A 25,919-nucleotide genomic window follows, 5' to 3' on the forward strand; every position below is an offset into this window, starting at 1 on the left:
GAAATATCATCACATAGCCTTGTACGCGCATGCACTATATAACAGTTCATCTTCTCCTGTTCATAAAAACGTTGATTCATAAATGGCTAACTAAAGAAGTGAAAGCAATCTGAGCCTCTAAAATCCTAATCTGTACGCCGTTGGCAAGATCCTCGTGCAAACCCTATCCATCCTATCCTCCGACGAAAAATCCTAAAGGCATGTAGTCAGATATGTAAAAGAAAGATGCAAGAAAGTGCAAGTAAATAAATAAATGCAATTTCCTCATATTTGGGTATCCATCACTTTAAGATTCGTATCACATCACCACGCCATATTTTCGATTGATCTAGTTGTTCTACAACAGAGTTCGACGGGTCTTCCTCTTCAAATAAATGTTTGAAAGGTTAGACAAGAAGAACAAGAGCGACGAAACCGACGATTAAGACGATGGATTCGGTGCCGACGATATTGACATCAGCGTTGCCAGAGTAGATGGCCGGAGTGACAGTAGCGGCTGGTGGAAGGCCAACTGATGACTTGGTAGTAGGGGCATAACTTGGAGTAATGACTGCACCGACGCCAGTTCCTACCCCTGTGCCTAAGAGACTACCGGTACTGGCTGTGGAATGGTTGGAGAACGCGCTAAGGTTTGGTGTGGGTTCAATGCTCATGTATGGGTGAGTGTGGGAGAGGGAAGGAGAATTGGTGGGGGCAGTAGAAAATGAGTAAGTAGCCGATTCTTTAGGAGGAAAGGACATTCCCCCACTCGGAATGGTAACACCGATGAATCCAGGAACGCTGTGTGTACTCCATGATGCTTGGGCTGGGGGATAGTATGCTGTCTGCGATGAAGGACCGTTAGATTCATCTGGAGAATTGGCAGATGATGCAACTATTGTTCCAGTAGCTGTAAGAGTACCACCTGAAACGACAAATGGTGTTGCGGTGACAGTGACGGTAACTTGGGATGGGCAAGTGCAAACTCCTGAAGATGGCGCAACACCATTTGAAGCAACAACACCGCCATTACTGGAAGCGAAGTATGATGGGTTCAACATGAGAGAAGCAGTAACAGTACTTGGAGGACCAGTTTCGGTTGTAGTCCAGGTACGTCCACCAGAAGTGAAGGTTTCTGTGGTACGTGCAGCTGAGGAAGGACCATCAATGTCAGGAAATTTGCCAATGATACTTTGAGAAGTAACATCAGCAGATGATTCTGTAATGGTCTTAGTAATGGTACCAGTACGAGTTGTTGTTGAAGTAATTGTAGTTGTGCTTGTAGCCGAAGTTGAGGTTGTGCCAATATTGTCTGATGCTGGAGTACTTGAAGAATTGTTGAAGGAAACACTTAGTGGGGTGCCAACAATAGCAGAGATCACGGTACTTGATACATTGTTATATGGTGGAGTAATTGTAGGAATTTTTGCAGAATTGCCTGGTGGTGTTCCGACAATTGCAGAAGCAACAGGGGTAGATAGACTGGATGTCGAAGAAGCTGAAACAATCGTATAGCTTGGGTAAGTCACAGACTTACTCAATGATTGAACAGTTGAAGTAGTGCTGTTGAGAAATGGGGCATCAGTGGTGCTGACTGTTGGAAGACTTGGAGCAACCGAAACTTGACTTGTGCTGCTTTCTGATAATGTTTGAGCTGCAGATGATTGAAATGGTGTTGGCTTAATCGTCAAGGATTGTGTAGGCAATGATAAAATTGTGGAAGATGGAGCAGCCGACGATTCAGTGGGCAAAGATGCAAAAGTGTATTGTTGATCTGAAGTGGATTCAACAATAGACGATTGAGCAGCAGAGGACTGAAAGGTTGACGCGAGTGGAACGGCGGCAACAGCTGAAGAAGGTGTATCTGGCTCCAAGCTAGATGTCTCCAATACCAATGGGCGAGTGATGTCGGAAGCGGCTGGAGATCTAAGAAACAAATCAGCTCCCATCCATCAAATTGTTAATGATTGAATACACACGGGTCAGATGTGATCGTAGCGCCAGAATCAGCTGGAGAAACAAGAGCCGCGCTACATTTCATCAGTTTATTAGTACATGGAAATTGATTGATTGACGTACCCTTGATTATCAATAGCAGAAGGAGAAGTGGAAGTCTGTGTAACTGGAGTGATATCAACTGATTGCTGTGGTGTTACAGTAATAGTAGAGACAACAACAGTTGTAGACTCATAACTGCTGCTGTGAATATTGGTATGACCAGGGCTAACAGGAGGGAAATTATCAGAAAGACTTGATGTAGCTACAGAGGCTTCGATAGTAGCAAGAACGGAGGAGTCGCCGAAAGCAGAAGCTAATGTTGATGCGACAACTACATTATTGATGGTGACAAGTGAAGTTCCTGGTAGATCAAGACCTCCATTGGATATGGCTCGAGCCTCATCATGGACTTGATTGACGACTATAATGTATGAACAATCGTTAGAAACTTCTCTGCACATTTGATAATTGGCATTTGAAGATCGGGACGTGACATTTACCTGCATCTCCGCCAGCGGCGGCCTCAACAGCCAGCGCAGAGACTATGAGCGGAATACTTAAAAGAAGTTTCATTCTGATGGATTCTATGGAATCAAAGAGACTTGTTTCTATTTTTTGATGAAATGTACGAAGATTAGTATTTTGGAGGAAGTGGAAGTACTTTTGGGTTCCCAAGAGATTGAGAGAAGGAGAGGAAGATGTAAAGACGATAATGAGGGTATTTTGATAATTGGATGTGGTTCAAAACGAATGTGGTATGTCAAATTGATCAACAACTTGACGATTTTGGTTTATGTTGCGTGTTAATATTTTGGCTGAGAAAAGATTGAGAGGGGTGGTTGTTATTTAGAAACTGAGGTGATTCTCAATGGCAGAAGGCTGTGACTTTGCTTCGGCCCGAAGGTCGTTGCCGAAATCAATTTTGAGGTGAATTCAGAACCGCAATAATTATTAGCAGGCACAATTAATAAGATATCTCTGTTTCAAGTCGAATAATAGCAAGCACTCACTCTGCACAAGATCCATCTAATAAGTAGGTATGATCTAATAGGAGTTTTATTGTTGATACATACCTACCCAGCGGAAAGCAGATATCTTAATCAGGACGTCGCTGGCTACAGACAAAATTCACTTCCTTCTCATCATATCATATCTATCCAGTGGATCTTCCGTACATGGTTTTGGTCTTGGCCTTGAACAAAGATCAACTATGAATATCGATCCAAAATGAATTCGAAAAACAACTTTCCTATGTAGGTGCCAATAGTCTGCCTCCACGGCAGTGGTCTCCGAAGGGCCAGCGGAGCGTTAATCTCATCCTCGAAGAGAACTTCTCTTGATTGTTCTCTTCATCAAGGAAGCAGAACATACTTGCATGGAGGAATTTTCCGCGGATATTGAACTATCATACCCTTTACAAGGTGAATCTAACGACAGGTTCACACATGCTCTTCCCTAAAGGCGGCTAGCAACACCAAGTGTCCAGGCAAAGATCTTAAACTAGGTACCTTTCACCAAGTATCTTGCTTGGATTTCTAGTCGTCCATAGAACACGTCTTATGTATCCTGAGGATGCGGATAAAAGCACATATATATATATATATCCGTACGAGGAGGCCCAATGCTAGCATGTTAAGCTCTAGAGTAACATCTTACAGTACTAGAACACAAGCATGATTCCGATTCCGACTTGTAGACTGTGGCTGTCGATGAAACTGTCTACAAGAAGTATGCACTCATCCGATCAGACAATATCTCTATCCGTTCCAGCATAAAATACTCGCATTAGATGATGGCAAGGCCGGCTATTATCTGATTGACCAGGTGTCACACGGTCAATGGACCACGGCGACGCACAGTCACGGCGACCAGATAGTCTAGGGCAACTTCAAACAATAGATAGGTGCAAACAATCCATATCGAGTTCAAACAGTAAAAGCACAGATAGTCCATGTCAAGATCAATAAGAGAGCAGTTTGCAATTGGTGAGAGCCGATGTGTTACGTATTTCATCGGCAAAATGCAGCCATGGTAAGGTTTAACCGTAGCGCGATTGCCCAAAAAAGCTTAACCAACGCGTCTCAGAGCACTTTGGTACTACACGCGATTTCTCCTCCATCCCCCCCATGCAATAAGCTCAAAACATCCACCATCAAACGCATTCAACCACGAATTAATCCACCATCACTCTGCGCATTCTCAAACTGACTCGAACGAAAACAATTACCAAAACTACAACTCCGCGATTGGAGTTTTCAATTGAAAATGGCTCCGCGCCGCGGTGCGATCGAATCTCCTGAACCGGAAGAACCCTCTGCCAGCTTAGTATTCAATGAAGCTTTATCATGGCGCGCAGGAAAGCCCATTGCGACCGAAACTCTCTTGAAGAGACTTAAGAAGCTTGCGAGTGAGCTGCGGGATATGGATCAGGAGGAAATAGATAAATCATCATTGACAGTAGTGGCTAAAGAGCTCGCGGCGCAGAATTTATTGAATCATAAGGACAACGGAGTCAGGGCATGGACAGCTTGCTGCTTGGTAGATATATTGAAGCTTTGCGCTCCAGATGCACCATACACTAGTTCGCAGGTTAAGGTATACAATTCTCGGGCTCTCACACTACTGAATTAGGATCTAACTTTATTAGAATATCTTCACCTTTTTCGTTGGTATCATTTTACCGGCCCTTGCCAATCCTAGTCACCCATACAATACCGAACACAAATATGTTTTGTCATCTCTCTCAGAAGTCAAGAGTATTGTTTTGATGACAGATCTTCCTAATGCCGAAGATCTCATGCTCCATCTTTTCAGCACCTTCTTCGATATATGTTCCGGTTCTTTGAAGTCCTCTACAGACGAGCAAATAAGCAAAGATGTCGAATATAATATGTCACAGTGTTTGGTTACTTTGGTCGACGAAGCGCCAGTCGTGGGAGCACCAGTGATCGATATTATTGTTGCGCAATTTCTACGAGCTGCTACACCTGGTGGAGGTAAAGGCAAGCATGGTGCAAAGGCCGACGACAAGCAATCTACACTGTTGTTGAAGGATCTTCCAGAAGCATACAATATGGCAAAGACTATCTGTAATGATTGCTCTGATAAGATGTCTCGTTACGTCAGTCAGTATTTCAACGACGTTATGATGGAAGTTTCTACAAGTGGAGGCAAATCGAACGGGCACCGAAAGGATGATGCGGACTCGGATGGAGATGATGCTCCAACAGGACCATCAGATCAGGACTTGAAAGAACTCGAAAAGGCCCACAGACTTCTAAGAGAACTATGGCGCGCATCACCTTCTGTTTTACAGAATGTTATTCCTCAAGTAGAGGCAGAATTGTCGGCAGAGAACATACAATTGCGCTTGTTGGCTACCGAGACTTTGGGAGACATCATTTCTGGTATTGGTGCTGCGGGACCACCGCCTTTACCTAATATGGATCCCGCTGCGTATCCTCCTGTGCGACTTGATGACTACCCAGTAACGCCTATCACAAGTATCCTCGTCAAGCCCAGTTCACCACAATCCTTTTCTCAAACACATCCATCTGTTTGGCATAGCTTCATTGGACGAAAAAATGACAAATCGCCAATCATTCGATCAGCCTGGACTACAGCTATTGGACGAATCTTGGTAACTGAGGCTGGAGGTATCGGATTGAACCGAGAAGACGAAGTTGCATTGGTCAAGTCATTAGCGGAGAAGTTGAATGATCCTGATGAGAAGGTCAGAATTGCTGCTGTGAAAGCTGTTGCAAGCTTCAATTTGGTAGATATCATGGAGAAACTTGTACCTAATGGCCCAGTAGTCAAGTCTGGCTCTGTTCTTAGTAATTTGGCAGATCGAGCGAGAGACCGTAAGCCGGCCGTTCGAGCAGAGGCTATGACGACACTTGGTACGATATGGGGTGTAGCTACTGGTGAGATTGCGGCAGGAAACGAGATTGTGATCGCATCATTGGGTGCTATCCCTTCAAGAATCTTCGAAGGTTTCTTTGCCAATGATTTAGAACTCAACGTTGTTTTGGATCATGTGATGTTCGAACAGCTCTTACCTTTGACTTATCCACCTTCCAAGGCCAAAATCTCGAAGAATGGCGCTTCTCAATCACAACTATCTTCCGATGAACCATTCGATGCAGATAAAATTCGAGCAGAACGTATCCTACTGTTAGTTCGATCTCTCGATCCCAAGCCCAAGAAAGCTTTCTTCGCTATACAGGCCCGAACGAAATCATACTCCGATGTTCTTGCTGCTTATATCAAGAAATGCGAGGATTTTAACGGTGGAGTGACCGAAGGTGATGCCGCAGATGTTAAGCAAAAACTCGGCGCAGTTATTGAGTATCTTCTTCAATTTCTTCCAGATCCTTTACGAACTAGCCAAGATTTACACAAGTACGCGAAGCTCCATGATCGTAGAACTTATCAACTTCTACGGTACACAATGGATCCTAAAAGCGATTTCAAAACTGTTCACAATGCGATCAAAGAATTTTCTAAACGCATTGAAGCAGCACCAAATGCTCCGGCTGGCCTTCTTGACACTCTAACGCCTATCATTTACCGTTCTGCCTTTTTGGTATACAATCGGAGTCACTTGCCTGCCATTCTACAGTTTTCCAGAACTGACGATAAAGGATTGGGTGCTACAGCTCAGGAGGTCATGAACGAAATTTCCGAAAAGAATCCACAGGTGTTGACTGCAAACATCAAGGAGTTATGCAAGACTCTAGAAGATGAGGCACCAACAGAGACTAAAGAGAATGATCCAGGCACCGTGGCAACTTTGAAAGCATGTGCAGTCTTTGCCAAAAGCAAGACCGAATCGAAATCACTTCCCAAGGATCGCAAGTTTGCTCAAACATTAGTCAGTTATGCATCATTTGGAGCACCACCTCGAGCTGCCAAATATGCGATCACGCTTTTGATGGCTGCCACTGATCGAAAGGAAATGCATGCAAAGGATCTTTTGGAGAAGTCAACAAAGGAGTGGAAGTATGGGGAAGGCCATTTTTTGACCAAGCTGGCAGCGATCAGTCAATTGCAACTGTTATCTCCCAAAATTGCGGATGACTTTAGCGATGAAATTCTTGAAATCACCACCCAAGAGCTTCTCCTGCAAGTACGAACTCCAGCCAAAGATACCGATCCTAAATGGCAGAATGATGATGAGCTAGACGAAGAATGCCAAGCCAAATGCTGGGCCTTGAAAATTCTAGTCAATAGATTGCGTACGGTTGAAGAAGCAGAAGTCAAAACTGTTGCGCAACCAGTCTTCAAGGTTCTCAACAAATTGATTGTGGACAATGGAGAGCTTTCGAAGCAGCAGGATACTCCTAGACATCACAAATCTCGTTTGAGGCTATTCGCAGCACAGTTAATGCTCAAGCTCTGCACTACTCCAATTTTTGACGAAATCTTAGCTCCTGCTCAGTTCGACCGCTTATCTTTCGTAGCACAAGATGAACACCCCAATGTCCGAAAGGCTTTTATTGAAAAACTACAAAAGTATTTGGTCAAGGATAAGCTTCCAGATCGTTTTTACACAATCATTTTCTTGACTGCTTTCGAACCCGAAATAAACTTCAAAAACTCAATCATCACATGGATTCGTTCTCGTGCTAAGGTCTTCGTCGACTCCAAGACTATGGTGTTGGAGAAAACTCTGCCACGACTTTTATCGCTATTAGCCCACCACCCTGATTATAGCACTGACCCTGCTGAGCTTATTGATCATGCTCGTTATATACTGTACTATGTGTCTTCTGTTGCCTCAGAAGATAACCTAGGTCTTATTTACAAATATGCTCAAAGTGTCAAGCAAGCTCGAGATGCTATTAACCCAGCTGAATCCGAAAATCTTTACGTTCTAAGTGATCTCACACAAGCTGTGATTCAGAAGTGGGAAGCCAAGAAGGGTTGGACTATGCAATCCTATCCGGCTAAAGTTAGGGTTCCAGCCAAGTTGTTCGGTGCCCTCCAATCTCATAGTATTGCGCAAGAGATTGCAGAAAAGAACTACATACCAGAGGAATTGGATGAAGAATTAGATAAGTTGGTCAGAAATGCGGATAAGAAGAAGGTATGATTTGCTCACCTCAAATCTCACAATTCTCGCCGTTTACTAATGTTGCTGATAGTCACAAAAACGAAAATCTATCGATGATTCGTCTCTTCCCACAGCTAAGAAACAAAAGTCCGAAGGGAGACCTAAATCTACAGCTTCCAAGAAAGAGAGAGTCATCAAGACTCCCAAAGCAAAGAAAATTAAAGAGCCAAGAACTCCAGCAATCAGCAGCGCAGAGAGAAGAAAGAGCGGAAGAGGCATTGCAAGTGCGAAAAAGAGTTATATTGATAGGGATAGTAGCGAGGATGAAGATGAAATGTTGGAAGGTGTCAGTAAATGGGATTATTTCGATGAAGACGGTAATAGGGTGGAGGCTGAGGAAGAAGATGAAGAAAGTGATGCTGAACAGGAAGAAGATGCTGGCGATGTCGAAGAGGAAGAAGAACCGGTACTTAAATCAACAGGCAAGGGAAGGGGGAGATCCAAGACAAAGACACCTCAGAAATCAGCTCGCATTGTGGAAGAAGAAGCAGAGCAATCAGATGTCGTTATGGAAGACGAAGTCGAACCACAAGCAGAATCCGAAGCAGAACCTACACCTCCAAAATCCAAACGTGGATCAAGAATAGCATCGGCGAAGAAGAAGCAATCAGCCAAGGTAGTTGCCCAGAATGCATCTAGCGCTACACCTCCAGCTCCTGCAAGTGAGGATGAGGCTGAGGTTGAAGGCAATGTTGAAGTAGAGGAAGAACAAGAGGATGTTAATATGGATGATGAACCTGTATCTTCGCCTCCAAAACGCGCTTCTAGATCAACTAAAGCAACACCTAAGACTAAGAAATCGAATGGCAAGAAAGTCGCCCCGCAGGAAGAAGAGGCTGAGGAGGAGGCTCAAGCAGATGTAGACAATGAAGTGGAAGCTGAAGCTGAAGCGGCAGTACCTACTCCTTCTCCTGAACCCGCCAAGTCAAATGCCAGGAATGCTAAAGCGGCTGGAAGGGGAAGAAGTAGTAGGAGAGGTGCGAAAGCAAGTCCGGAGCCAGAAGTTGAAGTCGAAGTCGAGGAAGAAGAATCTCCTAGTGCTGATGCGGATGTAGAAATGGCTGAAATTGAAGAAGAAATCGAAGAACCTGAACCAAAAACCAACGGCAAGAAAACTCGTGGTGGTAAGAAAACTAAGTTGCCTGTTCAAACGAAGGAGAAACCCGAGAAACAGGTGTCGAAACCGACGAGGAATACTAGGGGAAGAGCTCAGGAGGTTGCAGAGGAAGAGGTCGTTGAGGAGGATGTGGAAGAAGAAGCACCGGAGGAGGTAGAAGAGGAAGTAGAGGCAGTGGAGGTGAAGGAGAGCGCAAAAGGTGGCAAAGGACGGAAAACCAAGGATGTAGTCGGGAGTGGAAGGAATACGAGGGGAAGAGCCAAGTAATTGATTCATTCAATGGGAGCCCAGAAGAATGAATGGAAATATGGGGAAAGGCGGAGACGCGAGAGGAATGAGAAGAGGAGAGAAAGGAAAAGAAAACAAAGAAAAGTGTTCGGCGTATACCCAGTTTACGAAGCGAAAAGGTTTACTGAATATGTTTATTATATGTGGATATGCGATGCGTCTGTTATTAGCTAGCTGTTGTGTGGATGAGATGAGATGAGATGAGAGGAGGAGAAGTGTGATTTCATGTTTATGTGAGATGGAAAGATGGAAATACAATAACAATACAATGCAATAGGATCGTTTTGGGTAAGATGAGTTTAATTTGCTTTGCACAGGTACTTGTTTCGCGTCGTTTCAATTCAATTTGAAAGTTTCTCCTTCTTGTGGATAGGTAGGTAGGTATACATGTAGCTAGCTAGTTTTCTAGGTCCTTGGGATTAAATGATCTGATCTGATACGGATATGATGTGTACCTATGCATCAAAGTAGGATTTTACGTGTCTGTCAATATTTGCAAATGTGGTATGAAATGCATTTGATTGTGATTGTGATTGTGATTGTATTTTTCGATTTTTGAACGGGGTAGACAGACGTATGGATGGATGGATGGATGTGTGATTTTGGTTTGTAAGATTTGGTTCATTGATTCATTGATTCATGCATGCGTATCTAGACTCTAGAGTAAAGTATGTAAGATCCACGCCAATTCTGCATATACCCAGGATATATCGCTTGCTTGCTTGCTTTCTCGTTTCATTCAATCATGCATTCGTTGATTTGTCAGCGCGTTTTCTCGTGACTTAATATCGAGATAATGTCGAGAGATCTCCCCATCCCCCTACAAGCTTATCCCCTCAGTGCAGACACTCCCCACGAGCCCCTCAAATTGAGCTAGCTCAAGCTCAACCACCCCTCCCTTTCCCTTGCTTTCTGATCCTCTCTCCTCTTTGCCCATTGACCCCATTACCAATTCTCCCACCGCCACTCAAATCACAGACTTCTCCCTCGACAGCGTTAACCCTCAATTTATTCTTATAATTCTCCCAGAATCCATGTTCGGCATTCGGAATCCACTGTTCAACTCCCCCCTCCGCCTTTCCTGCGTCACCAAATTGTACTTTCTTTTTGTCTTTTTTATTTTTTCCACCATTTTTACCCGTCTGTTCGAGTTCCAGCGCCGCAAATGGATTGTTTAGTTGCATTGCGTGCCAATTGCCTGGACGATGTCTATCTGCATTTCCATTTGATGTTGGGAAAGCAGAATTGGAGGTAGGAGAGAAGAGAGAAGCGCCTCCGGATCCTTCGTCTTCAGAGTCAGAATCCGAAGAAGAAGGAATACAGTCATCGCTATAATCATATTTGTAATTATCTTGAGATGGGGGCTGAGAGTCTGATTGTTCGGCATAGAGCTGAGCAGAAAGTTTGACAAGGAGTTCGGCTGTCATCCACTGAATGAAGGATGGAGAGTTAGAATTCTGTCAGGAAGAAAGGAAGGATCGCATTTTTCTTTTGGATGAAAAGAATGTAAATGTGACATAATGGATATCTGGAACTATGAATATGAGAGGTTCGGACTTACACTATCAAAACCTGCTTCGTGAGCATTTCCATTTGTTGCGATATAGTTATTGTGTTTTTCGTGAAGAAGTATGAGTGGCATATGGATTCTTTGAAACTAAGAGTTTACGGGTTAGTTTCATGAGGAATAGAATGAGATTGACTGTGGATTAAAGACATTGAATATCTCCTTATATTCGCACACTGGGAAAAATGAAATCGAAAGACGCATTATACTAACCGGAATCAAAAGCTCTTTAAGGTTAACGCGAGGTTTCATAGCATCGCTATTATACGTAGCAAGATACTTGGTGTCGATAACGAAAGGAAATAGGGAATGAATCTGAGATTGGAAATCTCCCACTCCAGCCGGAAGATCACCAATGAATGTCTTATAGAGAAAACAAAGATCAGTAAAAAGGTTATGACCGACAATGACATGTTGTTTTTCTTTGAGTTTCTTAATAACTTTTGTAAGCTCTGCCTCAAGAGTAGCATGTGAAGAATCGACACTGTCAGGTTGGGCGTTCTCATCATGCTTATATGACCACATTGGATCGATACCTATCAAGTCGCCGCCACAAAGTGCTTCGAAGATGAATCTTGCTCCAGATTGAGTGGCGATTCGCTGGTTGAATTTCTTCAATTGCTCGATTTTAAACTATGCACTATCAGTAAAGTAGAACATCAAGTCTCCAATGAAAAAGGAGAAATTGTCGTAGAACCATTCAGTAGCAAATGCAATAACGGGATTAAAGAAATTGGAAGAACATGCCCTTGCTTCTCTGTCATGATCAATCATTTCAACTTGCATGAAAGATCCATCCGAACGGGCAAAACATCTGCACTGTGGAAATTCGCTGCGGACAAGTTGATGGACTAATCTTCGTTGGAAACCATTCAAAGGGCCCTTAGGATTATCGACATTGACAAAGGTCATTTTAGGCTAAAAGAAATGTTAGCAAATGATGGGAAACAGTAAATCATCAACATTTTGCGTCATCTATACAAAAAATCATCTTCCGAGTTGAAGATAGTAATGGTAAACCTGCATTTAGAAACGAAGGATATTTGTTCAACATATCAACAGCCACAGCACGCGAGTCCGACTCGAACAGTCAAATGGGATGTCTTCCGTAAGACTATTGACTGGAAAAGGAAAAACGTGATCACGTATAGTAATGGTAAATCGAAGATTACTTACTTCCTTTGCCTCAATCCATTCAGTAATACTCGACCTCGCCCTCCGATAAAACTCCAATGTCCCAACATCACTGGGGTCAAAAACGATACTAGGAATCGCAGCATTTCTCTCGATTCTCTGATCATAACGTTCACGCGCCTCGACTTCTTCCTGCTCCGATAAATACGGAACGCCCATGGTGAAAACTGCACCAATGTCGAAGCCATTTGATTGAAGGAAATTGGTGGCAGAGCTGGAGAAGGAGAACTTGCGATCGAGATCAAAGACTCTATCGTAGAGCAATAGTGGACTGAGATTGATATTGTAAGGTTTAGCAAGATAATATTCTATGGATGGTTAACGTCCCATATCAAGAGTGGCGAAAACAACAATTATACTCACCCTTTTCACGGTCTTCCTCAACACAAGTGATACCTAGTTGAAGAACCTGGAACGTTTCGGCAGCCTCTTTTACTTCTTCGTATTGTTGTTGAAGACTGGGTTTTCCAATATCATGAGTTCTTTCTTGTGAAGTATGCTTTGGGCGAGTAGTAATACCACTCATTTCCAAATCGAACGAAACAAAAGTAGCATTTGCAATATCTTTTAAGATTGGGAGCAAAAGCCGCTGCCAGTTTTCTTTATGAACCTCCATATTGTTGGCAGTTTTGTGGCAAAATATTGAGGTTTGTTGGATGGAGGCGGTTACTGTTGGCTGTTGCTTGAGGAGAGTACGTTGGGGAAGCGACTACTTGCTACCACAGAAAAGCGGAGAAGCTCAGCTCACAACTGAGAAGGTGAATCTGATTATTCTTTCTGCTGAGAAATGTCCATCACGAGTATGAGTGTGCAGATGAAGTTCACAGTGTGAAAAGGATACTATCTGGTAGCTATTTGGGTGTTGAAGGGAAGGGGAGTTGAAGGGAAGTGAAAGGGGAAGGAAGGCGACAAGGTGATTGAAGAAGGATTGAAGAAAGATCGATCTTGTTTGTATTGTGTGTTTTACTTTGAATGCATAGTATCCTCTCGTCTGATATCTGATGGCTGATGTGTATCTGCGATTGTCTGTTGGTTTGTTGTACTTTACTAGGATGTAGTATTGATATAACCATAGATATAGAATGGATGCAGATATCTTGGATGTGTATGCAGAGATAGACAGAGATGTAGGTAGATGTAGACATAAATGTAGATGTAAACAAAAATATAGATATAAGCACAAATATAGATATAAACACAGATATAGATGTAAACATAAATATAGATATATAGTATAAATACATCCTACGATGATCTCGTGCGTGTGATTATCGCTATGGGAAGGGAAGTGTGTGTGCATCACATGTGCATAACTTTATCCCTTCATAATTAATTTTAACTCCTCAGCCAATCACATGAGTCAACACACCGCCCTATACCTCAATCATATTAACCTTTATTAACCTTCCTGGACCGAGGCTTTAAACCGTTTCCCTCGTTACAATAGTCAATCATCAGAGACATTTTCAAATGTCAAACATACTTACGTCCTAGTTCTTTTCTACCTTCCATCTCTTCATTCGCAGTCGTCCCCTCCACCCGTCTTTAATTCTTTCAACCCATTCGCGTCGTTACTTTCAATCCTACAACTCTTCGGCAGTCATGGCTTCTCATGGATCTATTACGGCGATCAATCCATCAGATCCGCTATCTTCATCACACATAATTTCATCGTCCCATTCATCCCTTTCCAATTCCCTTTCCTCATCTCGCCATTCATCTCAAATATCCAAAACGTATCGTCAAGCCTCAACGCTCTTTTTAACGCGTCGTCTCCCTGAATCGCTCTCAACCATTCTACCAGTAATTACACCATCCTCTCCCTCCGATACCGAGAACGCCAATCCCGATGACCCTGCAAAATCCGCCGCCCCAATATCAAAAGCTTCCCGTACGACTCGCATCAAAGTCTGGAGTTTATACCTCACAATCTTGAATGCGATTCTGGAATTGGACCCTGCCGAAGGAAAACAAGCATTCGGAACAAGTCAATTCAGGGCACTCGTCGCCAAGGTGAGGGACGGAGAAGTTTGGGAGGAGGTTGTTAAAAACGGATATCATGGAATTGAAGGGGATGTAGATTCAGACGTCGTCATAAACTTGTTCGTGGTCCCCGCACACTCTCAATCCCCAGATATCTCCACTATAAAGGAAGAAGCTAACAATAAAATAGAGCAACTCTTCTCTTGGCTCATGCTCGCACCCAAAAGGTGAACCAGACTCGTCTCGAAACATATCTCGCAACATCAAATACACCATCCCTCTCTATGTCCCAATCCTCTACACCGACGACCTCAAATCCATTCCCAGGTTCCAAACGTCGTTCCCAACCGGGAGCAGATACACCCCGAGACTTAAATGCTCGTGTAAAGATTCTAGAACTCTATACCCTACATGTCTTGCTTCGAAATAATGAGTGGGATTACGCGAAAGAATTTATCACCATTAGTGAAGTTTTGGACGATGAAAGAAGAGAGGCTTTCCTTGGCGCATTAAGAAGTCTTAAGGAAGAAAGCGAGGAAGGAGAGAGGAGAGAGCGATTAGAAAAGGAATACAGAGAAGAGCAACTCAAGAGAGATATAGAAGAGAGTCGACGTCGGAGGGAAGAAGATGAAAGGAGACGAGAAGAAATGGATAAGAAATCCAGAGCAAGCGTAGGAGGGACATCAGAGGTCGACTACGGAATTGAAGATGAAGCTCCAGTAATGACTAATGGATCCGTAACATCATCTTCTGCGCCTAACAATCCTCGACATTCCAAATCCTCCAAATCTTCGACCACCAAACCACATCCTCGAAAATCAGTAGAAGAAAAAAAACAGAAAACTATAATAGAAAAGGTGGGAATTATAATGCGTAATTTGACATTGGTATTTCAGAATATGGGTGGAAATTTTAATTTGAGAAACCCGATGGTCATGTTAAGAATGGTCGCTTTCGTGGCTGGGATAGCAGTTGTGTTCGGAAGGAGAGAGGTCAGGGAAAGAATCCGAAGGATGATGAGTGAGGGATTGGGCAGAGTCAAGAGAACAATAGGGATGGGAGTCAAGGTTAGCTATATTTAATGAAGAGGAAAGCTGGTGCAAAGCCAAATAATCAACTGGGGTTTCATTTGTGGATTTCTTTACTTATCGACGGGAGAGGGATGGATATTATGGACTTTGTTTCTACGTTGAGGTTGGATTGAATTGGGAGTCTTCTGCTTTTATGCGAAACAGAGGCTTTGTCTGTACTTATATTATGATTTTTTATTTTCTAGGGGTGAAAAGGGGGGTGGATTGAACGACGGATACCTGAGAGGAATACCTACGAAGCGAGGGGGGGTTAGGAAGAGGAGTGGAGGAGTTTACATTGTGAGTTCATTTGTTTTACAGCTGTGATGTATGAAAATTTTGAAGCAAAAAGACGAGCAAGGAACAGCAGATACCAATGAGGTTATATAGAACATATTCTTGAAAATTTACTTCTTGTTCCATGTGCCTTGATCATGAATCCTACCGCGCGCATGCTAGTAGATCTATGTGTTAGGTAGCTGTATTTTATGAAATACCCCTGGATGAATAGCTCGGATAGCATACTTTCGTAGAACCAACCAGCCATCCAACCAACAAAACAAACACAACAGCTTGACAAACTCAAACCTCTTATAGCATATCAACTAGTTTTATTTCGATTTTAGATGTTATATATTATATTTTACATCTATTCCGATTTGAAGACAATTCCAAAGTCGATTCCGGCTTACATTACACACTAGCTTTTAGCTTCGGGTCTACCCACAGAAAAAAAAGTATTAGGAGAGAAGAAGCTTTGAAAGTACTACAGGCGAATTTTCAATTTTTCCTTCATATATTTTCTAGACACGATAATCCTCAACATCGAATAAACTTATTAACACGTTCACCGTCATTCACATTGATTTCGCCACGGATTACTAGCTCCACGGTTAGAAATCGCCAGTCATGGCATCAATAGCATCAACAGCCTCGATGTCATCCTCATCATCAAAACGTCCCTGGGCATTGGAAGCCCGCTCTAATACCCTCTTCATCCTCTCCACGGTAGCCGTTGGCATGTTTACCGATTTGTTTTTATATGGACTCATCGTGCCCATCGTACCATTTATCCTTTCCGATCGAATAGGAGTTGAACAATCGGAAATTCAATATTACACTTCCGTTCTTCTTGCTTGTTACGCAGGAGCATCTGTATTGTTTTCATTCCCGGCTGGCTATATCGCCGATTATTCATCTTCTCGTCAACTCCCATTCCTAGTAGGCTTAGTAGCTCTACTAGCGAGTACGGTGCTCCTAATGCTAGGAACGAGCATAGAGGCCTTGATTGTCGCGAGAATCTTCCAGGGCATTTCAGGAGCAACAGTTTGGACAATTGGATTGGCGCTTGTGATGGATACGGTTGGAAGTGAGAAGTTGGGGGTCACGATTGGAAGTATTTTCAGTTTCATCAGCACGGGGGAATTGGCGGCGCCGGTGTTGGGGGGAGTGGTTTATGACAAGGTGGGGAGTAATGCAGTTTTTGGGATGGGAATTGCGCTCTTGGGAGTGGATTTCGGGATGAGAGTGGCGGTTATTGAGAAGAAGGTTGCGAGGAAGTGGGGGGTAGGGGAGGGATTGGACGGAAGTGAACAAGGAGGGGCGAGTGAGAGTGAGAGTGGAAATGGAAATGGAGAAGAGGCGCCATTGCTCGGCAACGGAGAAGATTCAGATCTTGACTCTTGGAAAATTCACAAAGAACTTCCAAAGATTGTCAGAAAGTTCCCAGTTCTTTATCTACTCTCTTCTCCCCGTCTCCTTACAGCACAACTAGTAGCTTTCATGCAAGCTACCATTCTTGCTGTTTTCGACGCCACTATTCCAACACAATCGCAATCGGTCTTTGGATTTACAGCTTTACAAACTGGATTACTGTTTACTCCCATTGTTCTCACCTCTCTCATCTTCGGTCCGTTGACTGGAATGGCAGTTGATAGATACGGACCCAAACTTATTGGAACAATTGGGTACACATTTTTTACCCTACCTCTGATCCTCCTTCGTCTTCCCGTCTCAAACACAACGCACGATTTAGTTCTTTACTGCGTCCTCTTATCACTCTGTGGATTTGGGATGGCGATGATTGGAGCACCTAGTATTGTGGAAGCATCTTACGTTGCGGAGAAATATCATAATGCCAATCCAGAGTTGTTTGGGGAGAAGGGGCCATATGCACAATTGTACGCGTTGAATAGCATGGTTTTCAGTGCCGGCTTTACTTTTGGACCGGTGCTGGCGGGGTCTTTAAGAGAGAGCATTGGCTATGGGAACATGAATGCAGTGGTGGCGGGCATGTGTGCTGTGGTCGCTGCATTGTGTTTTGGATATCTTGGAGGTGCACCTAGATGTACGAGCAGGAAATAGATATGGATGTGTGTACAGCACGTCGACGTTGAAGAAAGAAATCGCCCTAGATAGATATATACCACAGATAATCATTAATATTCAGTATAATCAGTCATTTCTACAGCCTCCCTCTTACCAAATGGCACCCTTCCCCAAATCTTGAAGTAGACAATTGGAAAGAAACAGCAAAAAGACGTGAACAATTCCTTTCCAGGACAACCTTGAAATCCCTTGAATTCCCCCACAACTCCACACAACACCAAAGGCCGAAAATCAGGTCAGATCAGATCAGGCTGCAGGAACAATTTACCGGGAATTTACCGAACCCAGTCGAGATCAAACCCCAGTCAAGTCAGTGGGCCAATATCTCAGCCTTGTCCAGACTCCAACATCACAGTAATTACAAAGAAACAACCACCATCATCACATCTCCTGCAACAGAATTTCTCAAACTTTCGCGACGATATGGCTAGCAGGAGAGGTAAATCTCTTCTTCTCAATCAGCTGAAAGTCACATATTAATCAATATCGACAGTTTCCGCCGCGAGTGACGATGATTCAACTATCAAAGTCGCGCCCAAGAGAGAACGAGGAGGAGGCGATAAGTTATTAGGCAATATCAAATTAAAGAAGCAGCCTCCGAAGCACAACAAGCCTGGCAATTGGAGAGAAGGAAGTATCATTGATGGTAATCTCCCCGCGACACTTCTACAACACAACTCATATGATGAGGGGCTAATCAGGCTACAATAGTCGACGAGAAGAAGAAAGGAACAGATACGCCAAGCGCGAATTCGATTCCAAGTCCCGGTCCGGTGGTTAACATGCTGGATGATGCCGCGCTTGAAACTTTTGCTACAGGAAGACCTTTAGAAGATGATCCCGATTTACAAGTTTGTAAGCATTGCAAGAAGAGTGTGTTAAAGACCGCAACAGTTTCGCATGTAAAAGCATGTTTGAATGCGAAGAGAGTCAAATTATTGAAGAAGAAAGAAGCGAAAGAAGCTAGGGATAAAGTCAAAAAGAAATTGGCAAACAAAGATGTTGATGGGGATGGAGATACGAAGATGGGGAGTGATGATGATGACGATGATGAGGAGAAGGGTCCGGGTGGCTTTAAAAGTTCGAAGAAGAGCGCGGGTAAAAATAATGGGGATGCGAAGGGGAAGAAGAGAAAGGCGGATGGCGAAGGGGAAAAGGGTCCAAAACAGAAGAAGAAGAAGGAAGAGCCAAAACCAAAGGCTCCCAAGCCGAAAGGTATGCATTTTCGATCTTCGAAGCTATAATCACTTTTCTTTCATATTTTGGCGAGGTAATGGGGAGTACGGCGGAGGTAGGTAGTGGAAGCGTCGAAAAGGGTGGACGATCTGAGTGTCACCCTATACGGGTTTCACTATACGTCTCAAGAGTTCTTCTCCGACTTTTGAAGATATTCACTTTGCATTTTGATCATTTCTTTCAGTTTTATCGAAATACCCGATCATCTCAATCATGGAGACTAGACGATCAACAAGGTTACATCAAAAAGCCCTTTTAGCTAACCAATTAAACCATTTTGAAGGTCCAGTCGATGTAGAACGCCAATGTGGAGTCCTGAAAGATGGTGTTCCTTGCGCTCGCTCGTTAACCTGCAAATCGCATTCTATGGGAGCCAAAAGAGCTGTTCCTGGTCGTACCTTACCTTACGATATGCTCCTTTCGCAGTATCAGAAGAAAAATCAAGCCAAACAACAAAGTGTGTCATTCCTTTGTTTCCTTCTTTCCTTCTTTCCTTCTCCTCTTAACCCTCACCATGCTCTTCCCCAATTTAAAGATAGACTTCTAACCTAATCACAAAAACAGAAGCAGCAATTGACGCCAATGCCCCACTTGAAGACGAAGAACTTCTAAATGGTCCTATCGACTCTGATGAAGAACTTCTCGCTGTTCAGTCCGGTCTCGCAAATTGGAATCCACAACCTTTAGTCCCACCACTCATACAATATCCAATTCAGTATCGATACAGAGATGAAAGATTATGGGAACAATTGCACAACGCTACGAATGGATTTACATTAAATATATGTAAGGTAGTCCAGAAAGCGACGCCAACGATAGAGAACGGAGAGGACGCTTTAGGAGATGAGATAATGGGGGGAATGGGAGAGGGCGGGAATGAAAATGGGAATGGGGAAATGAGCTTGCCGGGTAGAAGACAGAGTGGATTTGCGTTGCAAAGTGCTCCGCAGAGAAAACAAAGTATGGCTGCACGGGTTTGAGTCTGCTTTACTGGATTTGTGATTTCATTACTTCATGTTCTCGGGGACACTTTTTTCTTCTAGTTGTTTCAGTCCGATTGGAACATTCACGTTCACCGTTTCCGACAGTCACTTACAAACATTCGGTTCCTTCGGTTAGGCGTTTCTTCCATCTGTAATTCGTTAATCGATTCGATCTTCTAGATCCCGGTTCTAGATACTTCTTGGGTAGGGTGGACAGGGATGCGCTGGCTTGGATCTCTTTATAGCGATTTTTTATGGGAATGGGGGGTAGTTTGCTTTATGGGTACATCAGTACATGGAAATATGGCGTTGTCTTGGGATAAGAGGGTGGTGGGACGAATTGAGCATGTGATGCTCACTATTCATCCAATCATAGATGTGCAAGAACACAAGTTGATTATCATGATCTGATCTGGTCCAGATAGATGATCGATGATTCACGCAAGGCGTTTTAGGAATGTGTTTATGGATGGCTGGGAGTGTATTGGATTGGGGATGTCTATTATGGGTGGGATATATCAAATATGGATAGGATAGGATGGGGTTGGATGGGGTGTTTTTTAAATTAATAGGCAGACGAATGGATCTGGTATTCATATTAGGAAATAGGGGATAGATGAACAGAACATCCAGAATGAAATAAGAGTTTATATCTGGTTCTCCTGACTGTAGAACTGAAAAGGGGGGTTAAAATTACGAGTGATGTGAACAATCGGATGCCATACGATTATAGTATAATCATGGTTCAGACAGATCGCTTCTTAGTTCGACTATGTATTCTTGGATTCACAAGTGTATTATTTACCTAGTGCATGTAATGCATACGTATCATTCTTGCATTTGTTACTCTCGAGTTTTTGATTGTTTCTATTTCTATGCTTTTATCCCTCTAATTATCCAAGTTTTAATGGTCGTTACTTTCAAAGATTGATTTCTGGAGTGATAAAAAGGAAGGACTGGAACTTCTTTCCTGTACATTTCTCACATAGTTAAGAGATAATGAAGAGAAGGTAAACAAGTCTACTCTCTTACGAAATACTCTTTGAAACATCACAAATGGTACATTTTGACACCGTTAATTTTAATAGTTTCTTGCTCATCAACCCCTAACGCTTCATCTTCTACCCCTCCAGCAATACGTATATACATCTACACCCATCTACTGCTCCAACATCTTCTTCAATGCCTCCTCTGGTGTCCCCTTCGGCGCAGCAAATTCCAGCACCTCCTTACTAGTCGTCGCAACACTGCACTCCCCATTCCAGTTCGCCTCCACCGCATGCCTCAAACTCCCAATTACATTCTTCGAATACGGCGTTTGCGCAATCATCGCATCCAACATCCCTATACTTCTATACTTCACCTCTTTCACTTTCTTCCCATCTAAATATTTCTCCACCAACTCTACAATTCCCCGCCCGGTTATATCTTCAGGCCCATTAAGCACATATTTCTTCCCATTATGCTTCTCCACCTCCGCCTCAGAGCAAAGCAGCAATTTCGCAGCAAGCACCCCCACATCAGCCGGATCAATAATCCCCACTTTCGCCTCCTCATCCGCGATCAAATGCAGCGTCTCGGGCACCACACCCGTGGTGCGATATTCCCGGATATACGCCGCCGCGGTATAGAGAACCATGTTCGTAAACCCATTCGGCTGCAGACTCGTCCACTTCAAGCCTCCGGCCCCCGCAAACTCGGGCGCAGATAAAAGCGTCTCGATCGCCCAGTGACTGCGCGCGTAATAGGGGCGCGTGTCCGCGTGCACGTTCGCGGCCGTGGTACTCATGCGCACGACGTATTTCACGCCGGCGTCGCGGGCCGCGATCAGAAACTGCGATTCTTCGGAAAAATGCGTGGGTTCGGTGTGTGTGGATATGAAGACTTTCTCGATTTCGTGCGAGAGCAGCCAGGCGCTTGTGATTTCGGGGTAGGAGTATTGGAGGACTTGGACGGAGGGGAGGGTAGAGAGGTACAGGGCGGAGGGGGAGGTGGGGGAGCGGGTTAGGGCGAGGATTTTTTGCTGCGGCGGGAGGTGCGCGGAGAGGTGCGTGGTTAGGGGGAGGCCGGTGTTGCCGGTTGCGCCGATGATGAGGATTGTTGGTGCCATTTCTTTGTTTGGGGGATTGGGGTTGGGGTTTAGATAGATAGATAAGTAAAGTAAAATAGAGCAAGATTATCTCAAATCCACAATCGATGACTGAAAATCAAGATGAAAATGAAAACGAAAAGCAGGACACATCGCCCTTATATACCCATCCATGCATCCATCTATCCAAACCCACCTCATCATACGTCCCCAAACCTTAATTCTCCCCCTCTCCCTCTCACTATTTTCCACATCCCGACGAACTCGGCCGAATCGATTTTAACTCCAGTGTGGAAAGCGGTCTTAAAACGGTCTTAAGACCGTCTTATCAAAGATTTGCATTACTTGAGATGAAGAGAAGCGGGCATGTTTAGAAAAATGTACCCGGTAGATAAGTTTGTCTTTTGGTTGATTGTGATGTGATTTGATATGATATGAATCGGTATGCCATCTATACATCATATCATGTTATATCAGATACTCCGTATGTGTCTAACAAATGCTATTTATTCCCGTGATAAATTGAGCTAGTAAGTAAGTAAGCACCACGCTATCCTATTCTATAGTACAATGTCTCTATTCATTTAGACATTTCGAGTCCTTTGCCTGCTCATTCCATTCCATTCCTTTCCTTTCCTTCCCATTTCCATTCCAGTCAGAAAACCTACCTCCTTCTTCCCACAACTCCCCCCAAATCCTCAAGTCGTCACTTGTGCCCCAATCCTCAAATTGACCTTTTCCCTGTGTCCTTTATTCTTCAAATGCACTTCAAAATTCCCTACTGTCGTATCTGGACCCGGCGTATACAACTTTCCTGGACAATCATGACATCTGATTCTGGGAAGATACATCCACTTAATACCCTCAGGGTTTGTACCTGGAGCTGGAGCTGGGACTGGAGTTTCTGTTGTGATGGAAACAGCCGAGTATCGCATCATACCTTCGAAACGATCGTTGGGGTATTGTTGATGGAGGGCTGTTAGGCCAGTTGCTAGCCAGGAGGGCGGTGGAGGGGGCTGATGAGTGTTAGTTGGTATTTGGAATAGTGTGAAAGTGAGGGGAAAATGGTAGAGGTGATGAAGTGAAATATATGAAGGATATGAAGTAGAATCATGACTAAAAACCTAATTGAAAAATGTGAACTTACAGCTGGAGGAGCTTGACCAGGTATAGGAGGTGGCGCATCGATTCTACCAATCTGACCCACTGCCACAGCATTTACTGGTTGTGGAGTAGGTGCTGGTGCTGGTGTTGTTGCCAATGGTTGAGCTGGTTGAACACCGGGTGTTGATGGTGGACCCATAGATCCAGTTGGAGCAGGAGTACCAAATGTTGATGTTGCGCGAGTGACAGAAGGAGTTTGTTGATGGCTTGGACGACTTTTGCCTAGATCTTTGACTAATTTCTTGAATTTCTCTTTGGACATTTTCAATTTCACTATTAGTGAAGGGGTATCCACAGTATCCTCGCGAGCGTCACGTCCAGATTTTCTCCCCGATATCCGAGTTTCATGATGGTGTGCTAGCATAGATTCTGGAGTTTCTGATCTTCCAATATTGGCCATTCTTTGTTGAGCAGCTGTAGCTGCTCCACGCATATTTCTGGTCCTTGCAGTACCTTGACTGACTTGGACAGCCGGTGATTCAGGATTAGAATCTTCACTATCGTCCGATTCTGATAGATCCGCACCATCTTGTCGACCAAAACCAGCACGCCTTCCTCTTCCTGATGGTACTCCTACTCGTTTGTATAATCGACTCTCTTCAACCGTTGCTGCTGCCCCAGGTAACACGGAAGAAACAACTAAAGTTCTCACTGTCCTTTGCCTATCTTTTAGATCTGGTAAGACTGGCCCTCCTCTCCTATTTACAGATCTCTTCTGCCTTCTTTGTTCTCGTGAAAATACTAAATCATGTTTCTCTAAATCTGCTTCGGTCACTTCATACAGATATGGCGCAAATTCCTTGATTTGTTGATGTGGTCGTAATACTGAAGGTAGAGGTGAAGGTAAGAATGCTGCAACTAAATCGGCATCTTCTACTGGCCGGCCATCAAATGGATGCCCAACACCGTACAAACTCCGTATGAACAGTTGACTTTGTTCACGTATACAATGGGCGATTGCTGTAGTGAACTCCCCGGAGAGTGACAAATCTTTGGCCATACTTTGCGCAAACTCTTCGGGTGAATTCAATGGATTATTGATATCCCATTCGAATTTATCTTCCAATGTGTGTGGTCCAATAGTGATGTTGAGCTTGATGAGGATACGCAGCTCGTCGTTCTTGTATGCCGTATATGGTAACATTTCATCCAAGGGATCTTCCGGAAAGTAAACCAAGGGGTTAAAGTCGACGATTTGATCGTGCATTTGTTGTTGAACTTGTTGTAGTATCGGTTCTGCTACTGGAGTAATCAGACCGAAATCCGCTATAAGTTGCTTCGCGAACAACTCTGTGGTAACCGTTCGATCGTGTAAATTCCAGGTAAAAGTATCTCGAAGCTTGACCTTATCCCAATCCACATCCAACCTTATGGGAACCAACTCCTCCACTTGATCTGCCTGCATGGCCATATCTTTGCGCTTGATCCGCAAGGGCTTTGCTTTCCTCTTTGCGAATTTCGCATGCGAATATAATATCCTCGTTGGTCCATCGGTGAATCCATTCCCGTATCCATTGTAACCTGTCCCATACAATCGACTTGCTGTAAAGACATCTTTGTGGTTTTTGACCAGCTCGTAGTCTTGCGCTTCGTGATGTTTGTGGAGATAATACGCCTTTCGTTTATCCTGGTCATCAACAATGGCAGCAGAATGAATTAAAGTGTGGTGTAAGTATTGTTCAAGTAATAGCTTATTGAAATCCGATTTCGTTCGAGGTCGATGAGTTAAAGTGGAAGACTGGGATGAATTGGGATTCGCAGACTCAGAAGGCGCAGTTGCATTAGCATTAGCTGAGGAAGAATCATCTTGAGAAGTCTGCTGAATATCTTGTGTCATAGCGAAAACATTCGCGACAACTATGCGACGAATCTGAGAAGATAAATGGAAGAATTTGGTTAGTGGAAAGTGGATTTAATTATCAATAATACACAATAATGAGTCTCATAATCGCGAACCGTCAAACTCGCGACAGGACAATATGTGTATGTACACACACTAATACACGAGGCGTGAGGAGAGCGGCGTGAGGAGAGAAGACTGAGGCGTGAGATTAGTGATGCTTGCTTGCTTGATTGTGGTGATGGTTTGTAAAGTGCTCCATAGTGCAGTTCTACGGTGGACTGGAAGGAATAGTGGAGGATTGAGCGTGATTAGTCATCATCCACCCTGTTGATCTTGATAGCTATGCCTACCTAGGGAGGGATTCCTTAGATTGATACTCGAGTGCCTCGTATATCGTATGTCGACAAACACAACACGCACACAACCCGCAGACACAACGAGGAGATGGGATTTGGGGGAGCTGTGTTTATTGTATTGTTGTTTGTTAGTTGTTAGTTGTTAGTTGCTAGTTAGCTGGAGTGTCGCTCCGCTGGCCCTCTGGGAGCCACTGCCGTGGAGGCAGACTAAGTGGAAAAAGTGTCTAGGGAGGTAAACAACAATGGAATGGCGATCCAATACTAGATAGGTACAAGCTCTCAGAAGCTGCCGTGCGGGCCGCTGCCTCCCCGAACAGATTCATGGTGGGAGGGAATGAATACATCGCAGCTCGTTGAGTCGATCGACGCAGCAGAGCATTCTTGTATGTATGTGAAGACTGAAAAATCCACACATTATGCAACCGTCGTCAATCATCGTCAAGTACATCAGGTACAGCAGGCACATCAAGTATCTACTCAGGTCTATCGTGTGATAAAATAATTGCAGTTCTACCAGGACTGTTGCCGTCGAGAGCAGAAACTCGA

The 25,919-nt window shown here is 43.8% G+C and overlaps 8 protein-coding genes across 8 annotated transcripts; 4 read left to right on the forward strand and 4 right to left on the reverse strand.

Moving 5' to 3' along the window:
• Window positions 1–63: 63 nt before the first annotated feature.
• Window positions 64–2,793, reverse strand: BCIN_13g00470 (hypothetical protein). Its single transcript, XM_024696614.1, has 4 exons — window positions 2,478–2,793; window positions 2,059–2,398; window positions 1,959–2,009; window positions 64–1,905 (listed from the first exon to the last, which is right to left on the reverse strand). Exons 1-4 carry the CDS (start codon window positions 2,548–2,550, stop codon window positions 387–389), a joined length of 1,983 nt encoding a protein of 660 aa, XP_024552427.1. The 5' UTR covers window positions 2,551–2,793; the 3' UTR covers window positions 64–386.
• Window positions 2,794–4,147: 1,354 nt separating this feature from the next.
• On the forward strand, window positions 4,148–10,012 carry Bcpds5. The gene is made up of 3 exons (XM_024696615.1): window positions 4,148–4,572; window positions 4,625–8,068; window positions 8,127–10,012. Exons 1-3 carry the CDS (start codon window positions 4,243–4,245, stop codon window positions 9,477–9,479), a joined length of 5,127 nt encoding a protein of 1,708 aa, XP_024552428.1. The 5' UTR covers window positions 4,148–4,242; the 3' UTR covers window positions 9,480–10,012.
• Window positions 10,013–10,115: 103 nt separating this feature from the next.
• BCIN_13g00490 (hypothetical protein) lies at window positions 10,116–13,460 on the reverse strand. The gene is made up of 6 exons (XM_024696616.1): window positions 12,625–13,460; window positions 12,244–12,569; window positions 11,815–11,985; window positions 11,281–11,700; window positions 11,062–11,157; window positions 10,116–10,930 (listed from the first exon to the last, which is right to left on the reverse strand). Exons 1-6 carry the CDS (start codon window positions 12,875–12,877, stop codon window positions 10,385–10,387), a joined length of 1,812 nt encoding a protein of 603 aa, XP_024552429.1. The 5' UTR covers window positions 12,878–13,460; the 3' UTR covers window positions 10,116–10,384.
• Window positions 13,461–13,707: 247 nt separating this feature from the next.
• On the forward strand, window positions 13,708–15,708 carry BCIN_13g00500 (hypothetical protein). The gene is made up of 2 exons (XM_001546004.2): window positions 13,708–14,363; window positions 14,435–15,708. The coding sequence occupies exons 1-2, from the start codon at window positions 13,864–13,866 to the stop codon at window positions 15,324–15,326; spliced, it is 1,392 nt and encodes a 463-aa protein (XP_001546054.1). The 5' UTR covers window positions 13,708–13,863; the 3' UTR covers window positions 15,327–15,708.
• Window positions 15,709–16,030: 322 nt separating this feature from the next.
• BCIN_13g00510 (hypothetical protein) lies at window positions 16,031–17,783 on the forward strand. Its single transcript, XM_001546006.2, has one exon. The coding sequence runs from the start codon at window positions 16,224–16,226 to the stop codon at window positions 17,676–17,678; it is 1,455 nt and encodes a 484-aa protein (XP_001546056.2). The 5' UTR covers window positions 16,031–16,223; the 3' UTR covers window positions 17,679–17,783.
• Window positions 17,784–18,056: 273 nt separating this feature from the next.
• Window positions 18,057–20,517, forward strand: Bcsgf73. Its single transcript, XM_001546007.2, has 5 exons — window positions 18,057–18,141; window positions 18,196–18,348; window positions 18,414–18,917; window positions 19,222–19,395; window positions 19,503–20,517. The coding sequence occupies exons 1-5, from the start codon at window positions 18,126–18,128 to the stop codon at window positions 19,916–19,918; spliced, it is 1,263 nt and encodes a 420-aa protein (XP_001546057.1). The 5' UTR covers window positions 18,057–18,125; the 3' UTR covers window positions 19,919–20,517.
• Window positions 20,518–20,988: 471 nt separating this feature from the next.
• BCIN_13g00530 (hypothetical protein) lies at window positions 20,989–22,130 on the reverse strand. Its single transcript, XM_001546008.2, has one exon. The coding sequence runs from the start codon at window positions 22,029–22,031 to the stop codon at window positions 21,081–21,083; it is 951 nt and encodes a 316-aa protein (XP_001546058.1). The 5' UTR covers window positions 22,032–22,130; the 3' UTR covers window positions 20,989–21,080.
• Window positions 22,131–22,476: 346 nt separating this feature from the next.
• Window positions 22,477–25,131, reverse strand: Bcsnf5. The gene is made up of 2 exons (XM_001546009.2): window positions 23,158–25,131; window positions 22,477–23,026 (listed from the first exon to the last, which is right to left on the reverse strand). Exons 1-2 carry the CDS (start codon window positions 25,009–25,011, stop codon window positions 22,709–22,711), a joined length of 2,172 nt encoding a protein of 723 aa, XP_001546059.2. The 5' UTR covers window positions 25,012–25,131; the 3' UTR covers window positions 22,477–22,708.
• Between the last annotated feature and the right edge of the window lie 788 nt (window positions 25,132–25,919).

The sequence above is a fragment of the Botrytis cinerea genome, chromosome 13 (genome assembly GCF_000143535.2).
Source record: "Botrytis cinerea B05.10 chromosome 13, complete sequence".
In the NCBI taxonomy this organism is placed as follows: domain Eukaryota; kingdom Fungi; phylum Ascomycota; class Leotiomycetes; order Helotiales; family Sclerotiniaceae; genus Botrytis; species Botrytis cinerea.

Excerpts from the sequence above, each read along its gene's own strand:
- BCIN_13g00470 (XM_024696614.1), bottom strand. The coding sequence starts at position 2,550 with ATGAAACTTCTTTTAAGTATTCCGCTCATAGTCTCTGCGCTGGCTGTT. Across the intron at positions 2,399-2,477 it reads CGCCGCTGGCGGAGATGCAG|TCGTCAATCAAGTCCATGAT; the intron begins GTAAATGTCACG and ends CATACATTATAG. Across the intron at positions 2,010-2,058 it reads TCTGCTATTGATAATCAAGG|CGCGGCTCTTGTTTCTCCAG; the intron begins GTACGTCAATCA and ends GATGAAATGTAG.
- Bcpds5 (XM_024696615.1), top strand. The coding sequence starts at position 4,243 with ATGGCTCCGCGCCGCGGTGCGATCGAATCTCCTGAACCGGAAGAACCC. Across the intron at positions 4,573-4,624 it reads ACACTAGTTCGCAGGTTAAG|AATATCTTCACCTTTTTCGT; the intron begins GTATACAATTCT and ends TAACTTTATTAG. Across the intron at positions 8,069-8,126 it reads GAAATGCGGATAAGAAGAAG|TCACAAAAACGAAAATCTAT; the intron begins GTATGATTTGCT and ends TGTTGCTGATAG.
- BCIN_13g00490 (XM_024696616.1), bottom strand. The coding sequence starts at position 12,877 with ATGGAGGTTCATAAAGAAAACTGGCAGCGGCTTTTGCTCCCAATCTTA. Across the intron at positions 12,570-12,624 it reads TGAGGAAGACCGTGAAAAGG|AATATTATCTTGCTAAACCT; the intron begins GTGAGTATAATT and ends AACCATCCATAG. Across the intron at positions 11,701-11,814 it reads ATCATGACAGAGAAGCAAGG|TTTAAAATCGAGCAATTGAA; the intron begins GCATGTTCTTCC and ends GATAGTGCATAG.
- BCIN_13g00500 (XM_001546004.2), top strand. The coding sequence starts at position 13,864 with ATGGCTTCTCATGGATCTATTACGGCGATCAATCCATCAGATCCGCTA. Across the intron at positions 14,364-14,434 it reads TCAGACGTCGTCATAAACTT|AGCAACTCTTCTCTTGGCTC; the intron begins GTTCGTGGTCCC and ends ACAATAAAATAG.
- BCIN_13g00510 (XM_001546006.2), top strand. The coding sequence starts at position 16,224 with ATGGCATCAATAGCATCAACAGCCTCGATGTCATCCTCATCATCAAAA.
- Bcsgf73 (XM_001546007.2), top strand. Across the intron at positions 18,918-19,221 it reads AAAGGCTCCCAAGCCGAAAG|GTCCAGTCGATGTAGAACGC; the intron begins GTATGCATTTTC and ends ACCATTTTGAAG. Across the intron at positions 19,396-19,502 it reads AAATCAAGCCAAACAACAAA|AAGCAGCAATTGACGCCAAT; the intron begins GTGTGTCATTCC and ends TCACAAAAACAG.
- BCIN_13g00530 (XM_001546008.2), bottom strand. The coding sequence starts at position 22,031 with ATGGCACCAACAATCCTCATCATCGGCGCAACCGGCAACACCGGCCTC.
- Bcsnf5 (XM_001546009.2), bottom strand. The coding sequence starts at position 25,011 with ATGACACAAGATATTCAGCAGACTTCTCAAGATGATTCTTCCTCAGCT. Across the intron at positions 23,027-23,157 it reads CTGGTCAAGCTCCTCCAGCT|CCCCCTCCACCGCCCTCCTG; the intron begins GTAAGTTCACAT and ends AACACTCATCAG.